The sequence below is a fragment of the Anarrhichthys ocellatus genome, unplaced genomic scaffold, assembly GCF_004355925.1.
Source record: "Anarrhichthys ocellatus isolate YVR2014 unplaced genomic scaffold, GSC_Weel_1.0 scaffold3033, whole genome shotgun sequence".
Classification (NCBI taxonomy): domain Eukaryota; kingdom Metazoa; phylum Chordata; class Actinopteri; order Perciformes; family Anarhichadidae; genus Anarrhichthys; species Anarrhichthys ocellatus.
The window spans coordinates 1-6,353 of NW_022283007.1; the positions used below are offsets into that span (position 1 = coordinate 1).

At 40.5% G+C, this 6,353-nt stretch overlaps 1 protein-coding gene across 1 annotated transcript; it reads left to right on the forward strand.

Moving 5' to 3' along the window:
* Positions 1-1,930: 1,930 nt before the first annotated feature.
* On the forward strand, positions 1,931-5,339 carry LOC116378712 (IgGFc-binding protein-like). Its single transcript, XM_031840620.1, has 4 exons — positions 1,931-1,993; positions 4,263-4,319; positions 4,414-4,547; positions 4,644-5,339. Exons 2-4 carry the CDS (start codon positions 4,265-4,267, stop codon positions 5,322-5,324), a joined length of 870 nt encoding a protein of 289 aa, XP_031696480.1. The 5' UTR covers positions 1,931-1,993; positions 4,263-4,264; the 3' UTR covers positions 5,325-5,339.
* Positions 5,340-6,353: the final 1,014 nt, after the last annotated feature.

Consider the following 6,353-nt stretch of genomic DNA (forward strand, 5'->3'; position numbering starts at 1 on the left):
CCCCCCCCTGTTAAAACATAAATTAACTGTGGTTTATCAAAGCCATTTCTAAAGCTTTGGGACTCCAGCGAACCACAGTGAGAGCTATTATCCACAAATGGCGAAAACATGGAACAGTGGTGAACCTTCCCAGGAGTGGCCGGCCGACCAAAATTACCCCAAGAGCGCAGCGACGACTCATTTAAGAGGTCACAAAAGACCCCAGAACAACATCCAAAGAACTGCAGGCCTCACTTGCCTCAATTAAGGTCAGTGTTCATGACTCCACCATAAGAAAGAGACTGGGCAAAAATGGCCTGCATGGCAGAGTTCCAAGACGAAAACCACTGCTGAGCAAAAAGAACATAAAGGCTCGTCTCAGTTTTGCCAGAAAACATCTTGATGATCCCCAAGACTTTTGGGAAAATACTCTGTGGACTGACGAGACAAAAGTTTAACTTTTTGGAAGGTGTAGTATGTCCCATTACATCTGGCGTAAAAGTAACACGGCATTTCAGAAAAGGAACATCATACCAACAGTAAAATATGGTGGTGGTAGTGTGATGGTCTGGGGCTGTTTTGCTGCTTCAGGACCTGGAAGACTTGCTGTGGTAAATGGAACCATGAATTCTGCTGTCTACCAAAAAATCCTGAAGGAGAATGTCCGGCCATCTGTTCGTGACCTCAAGCTGATGATCCAAAACACACCAAAACACACATCCAAAACACACCAGCAAGTCCACCTCTGAATGGCTTAAGAAAAACAAAATGAAGACTTTGGAGTGGCCTAGTCAAAGTCCCGACCTGAATCCGATTGAGATGCTGTGGCATGACCTTAAAAAGGCGGTTCATGCTCGAAAACCCTCCAATGTCGCTGAATTACAATTCTGCAAAGATGAGTGGGCCAAAATTCCTCTACAGCACTGTAAAAGACTCATTGCCAGTTATCGCAAACGCTTGATTGCAGTTGTTGCTGCTAAGGGTGGCCCAACCAGTTATTAGGTTTAGGGGGCAATCACTTTTTCACACAGGGCCATGTAGGTTTGGATTTTTTTTCCCCCTTAATAATAAAACCCTTCATTTAAAAACTGCATTTTGTGTTTACTTGTGTTATCTTTGTCTAATATTTAAATTTGTTTGATGATCTGAAACATTTAAGTGTGACAAACATGCAAAAAAATAAGAAATCAGGGAGGGGGCAAACACTTTTTCACACAACTGGTATGTGATTGACAGGGAAGTTAGAAAACTTACCCCTGAATCTTGAATACTAAGTGTTGAAATGCGCCGCCGATGAAAATGCTTTCAGAGAAGACATTATCCTCTTCCTGGGCTAAAATACTTGAGTCATTTAATTTGATCAATGCCATTTAAGGTGAGTTATCTACAATATGTGACGATACATTCCCTTAAGCAGAGCAAAGGCCTGGTCCAAAAGCATGCAGAGAGGTCGAAGCCTAGAGTGCAATAACAGACATAAGAAATACAACAAGGTCAATTCCTGTGTTAGCCGTCAAGTACGGTTACGTTTGCATCTTATTATCATATCATCTATAATGCAGACTGATAAAGAAGCGATTATTTCGACTTCTGTGTTGAAAAAGGAGTTTGAGTCAGCTTGAAATAGAATGCATGAAATTCTATGTCATCTTTGTATGACTGATGTGTATATTATAAAATAAGCACTGCAAGTCAACAAGAGAGGACATAGGATGGGAGGACGAGGGACTAGTGTGACAGCTTGACAATTTGACGACATGACTTTTGTTGTCTGAGTGACACGATCAAAGCCATCACATCAGGCTGAGGTCACTCCCAAGTCTTTATTCCAATAACCAGCCCACACAACAAACACAAGCGCACCAATATTCAATATGCTTTTCCTTCAAGCAGAACTGAACGGCGGCGTGTGATTGTTTCTCTCTACATGTCTCTGTCTCTGCCCCACACTCCCACTTAGTATATAAGTGTCCCTCCATCCTTCCCAGAGTAGCACTCTCACGGACTGCTGCAGGTACAGTATGGATGCCTCTGGTGATAATAGTGGTGGTTGGGGTATTTCAACAGGGGATTACAGTATGACATTGGATTTTGGCTCATTTACTGAGAATCTTTAGGTTTATGAAGTAAATGTTTAATAGTATATGAAGTAATAGAGTTCCCAGAAACTATGACTGTGGGTGATGAAATGCAGTTCATCGCTATCGGTCTACTACAGGTAGTTTCTCAACAAACAAAAATATATAGTTGTTTAGCTTTGCTGTTTTTAAGCTTGCCAACTTTGTTCTAAAAGCATGGAAAACAATATTATTTCTCCATTATTTTGACTACACAGTGCAGGTTTTGTTAGTACTAAAATCAGCAGTAGACATCAGCATCTGAAAATGGAATCGTGAGCATTCTTTATAATTATTTTTCTTTGTCTTCGGATGTTTTATGAAATGTTTCAGGATGTATTTGCAGTATTCTAGACCTGGCATGTATTCATTTGCAGCACCCTGTAAGCCAATAAGGTCTGGGTACAGTTGTATTAAAGATACAATAATATAAATTTCAATCATTTCTTGAAGAATAGCCTACGCATTTCAACTGCAGGGCCTTACTTTACCAATACAATATAATACATATATCAACAGTCAAGGCTGCAGTGACATGCAGCTGACTGTCAATTTTTTTAAATAATTGCTTGTAGTGACATCTCACACTTTATTACAGATTCATCGGCTCCATCAGGTAACCTTAGTGCATGTTTTTGTTCACAGTATTACTGTAGAGCAGGGGTATTCAATTAACATTCAACGAGGTCCAGTTAGAGAGACTTTCCTCATGCAAAAGTCTGGAACATCACAGTAATGTCTAACTTGCGCTATGATTTAGTCCCATATGTATTGAAGTAGCCAACAGTTGTAATAACGTCTGTTGTCAACAACTGACTGTCAAATAAAGAAAGTTCAATTGAATAATATCTCAACAATATTTATTGTCAGTTTTCAAATTGAACTGGATGAATTATAAATAATGCATAATCTAATAATAAATGAATGTTCTCTCCTTTCAAGTAAAATAAGGGATGCATTTAAGATTAAATCACATAAAAGAAAGGTTTGAAAAATGCAATGCATTTTAAAATAAAGTGCTTAATTTAAGAAAAATGAATTGAACTGAATTGCCCTGCAGCTTTAAATTCAATTCATGAAGCGTGAAGTGATGTCACCCAAAAAAGCAGCGATATCATATTCTTCTCATCTTCTAAAAAGAGAAATTTGTGTGCAGAGACTTTATCTGTGGTTATTGAAACCACTTGTTTCAGCTCTATTCCTCTCTCTGTTAACATCATTGTTGGGAAGTGAATTCATGTGTTAGGATTCTGATCATATTGGGCTCTTAGATTTATTTTCTGTTCCTTGATTTTGGATGTGAGTGGGTACGTTTGCTCAAAATATGTGTGCTTTGTCTCATAGTGGCGTTTCACATGACAGCTTTTAATAATCGCCACGGTCTGTGAACATATGAGACATCCTCTTTTGAACTGGCCGTTGGAAGAATGAACATACAAGAGCTGTCCATTCTTGGTTAAGGACTCTGGTCTCTCTGTCCACATTTCTCTTTTTGGAGAACGTCATGAGAAATTACTTCTGACTCACGTACTATTCTCCAACTACTCGGTCTCTTGCCCGTCTCTCCATGTGTGTAAATCTCACTGGAGTCGGGAAACTTATCGGAATACACATATTTGATTGGCTGAGCAGCATCACGTGATGTAATTGGTCGGTTTGTTTCCTGGACTGCTGAACGAGTACCGTAAAAGCTAGAAAAGCCAGTTAAAATAGAAGCGCTCCGTCAAAATGGAATAATTCTCAATTATCTATCGGTTGTAGGTCCAGGTCCAGATGCTACGGCGTCTGGGTCCGGACTCGGACCGCGGTCCGTCTATTAGTGACTCCTGTTGTAGACCCTTCTGTTTGCTCCTCTCTCCGAATGAAACTTCTTCCGTGCGTGCAGTTAGAGACAGTGGGGGCTCCATGGTAGCTTTGACAGCTTGACGGAGTAGCAGCATGTTGGAAGTAGATGCTAACATCAATCTGATTCTTAGCGTGATATTGAAATGCTTCTGGAGCATGTTTACAGTAGTCCATTACAGCAGTCTTGGGACCTGCTTTATGCAAAATAAATTGAATTGAATTATATCTGCCCCCATTAGCATACTCAGTGCTTGAGTCCTCATTATGTAATATTATGTATTTTGGTTTTTATCATTGTATATGTCTCTCTTTCTCTATCAGCTATGGAAATAAAGCCTCTCTCGGTGTGTTTGGCTGTCTGTGCGGCACTCTTGGCAGGTATGACAGTAGGGAGGCTGACAATATTAAGGCTCGCTCTTTAGTCATGCTTTATTTAATTAATGCAAAATCTCTTCTCTTCTCTCTTCTCCAGTATGTCATGGTGTTTCTACAGGAAAGGAGTTCATCACCACATTTCTTCCTAACAGCATGGGTTCCAATCTCAAAGGTCAGACGCTCCAATTGGTTCTGACTGCAAAGTGCACTGAAGCCAATATTGGCATACAGGTTAGAATCCTGTTAATTTAAGGAAGAGCAAGAAGAGCCAATCTGTTTTAATGTGGCTCATAAATATTTAACCCATCCAAACCTATTGATCTGCAGGTAGCGTCAGTGAATTTCAACAAACAGCTGAAACTCGCTGCAGGTGAAAGCCGCTGGGTTTCTCTGCCACGTGGAGCCGAACTGCAGAAGCAATTTGACACTGCCAAATCGGCGGTTCGAATCTCATCTAGTGCCGCGATCTCTGTGGTCTCTTTCAATCGTCGCTTTTCCACAGGAGATGGCGCGGTGGTTTCCCCACTCGAAGAGCTGGGTACTGACTACTTTGTGTACACACCCAAACCATACAGGGGCATGGACAGTCTATTTGCTATTGTTAATGGCAATAGCGAGAACCGGATCAGCATCCTACCAAAAAACAATGTGAAGCTAAAAGGCGGGAAAAGTTGGCAGTGTGGGAGGAGGGAGAACATTATCCTGGCACCCTACGCGTCCTACCTTGTACGAGGTCAATCCACTTTGACAGGCACGCGGATCCAGTCCCAGCAGCCTGTAGCTGTCTTAGCAGGCCACCAGTGTCTGTCGATGGGTTATACCTGCGAACACGTGTATGAACAGCTCCCCGCTGTGGCAAAACTGGGTAAAGAATACTTGGTACCCACGACCAGCAGCAGTAAGGCCATAAACACTGCAGTGATAGTAGCGGTTGAAGACAACACCGAGCTGACACTGCACACACAGAAACAGTTGAGTTCAATATTAATCATTGTAATATACTGTTGAAGCTACAGCCAAGGCTATTATTGTCTGTATTTCTGTCCATCTTTCCATCCAACGCTGTCTCCTAAAAAATTACGTTCCCATACAACTAAACTGCATTCCTAACCACATTTCGAGGGAAATGTATTTAATCCTGATTACAGTCCCAGTTTTAACTTTAACACTTAGTTAATATTTTTAATTAAGACAAAACGTTTCAGAAGACTACTAAGCGACTTGGTTATGTTTAAGCAACAAAACTACTAGGTTAGGTTTAGTAAAATATCATGGTTTGGCTTAAAATGAGTAAGCTATGGACGGAAATTCAAATAAGTCAACATTGACTTTTTGTTTAACAAGGGGACACAAACTGCAACCTCCTTTCTGTGCAGACTTCTGTCAACTATGATTGGAAACGTATATTTGATATGTCAAACAGACACAAAATTCAGAAGAAGATACCTGTCCCTTGAAACACAATTGCTTGTAGGCCTGTGTTGCCAAAATGGTGACGTTTTTAGCTTTCTTTTGTCTGTTTGGTCTGTGTATCATGCTATCAATCAATTATTTCATTCAATCTGGAAAAAAACGGGTCAGAATCCTTTTTTTGGGGGTTTGGTTGGCTTTAAAAAAGAAAAATTACAGCGTCTTTTCTTGTTGTTGTCTTTTTGGATGGAGTCTCTCAGTTCTCATGAAGATGGTTCAGTTGTTAATCACTTCATCTTAAAATTTTCTGTGGTTTGGTGAGCACATATTTGATCACCTGTTATCACAGGATCAAAATGCTAGTTGTGTCAACTCCATGACAACTGAGCAAACTTCATCACATGTGATGAAGGTCACAGCAAAATTTCCAGTAAGTTTGTCACAATGACCAATGACAATGACACAACAAATGACCCTCCCCTAAGTCCTGCCCCTTGAACGCAGACTGGCCAATCATAGCGTAGCATTACAGAGCTTGATTAAGTGTTGCAATATATATATATATATATATTTCATTTTAAACATAGAATCAACTCAGGCCATGCTATCGGGAGTTCTCCCACTGCT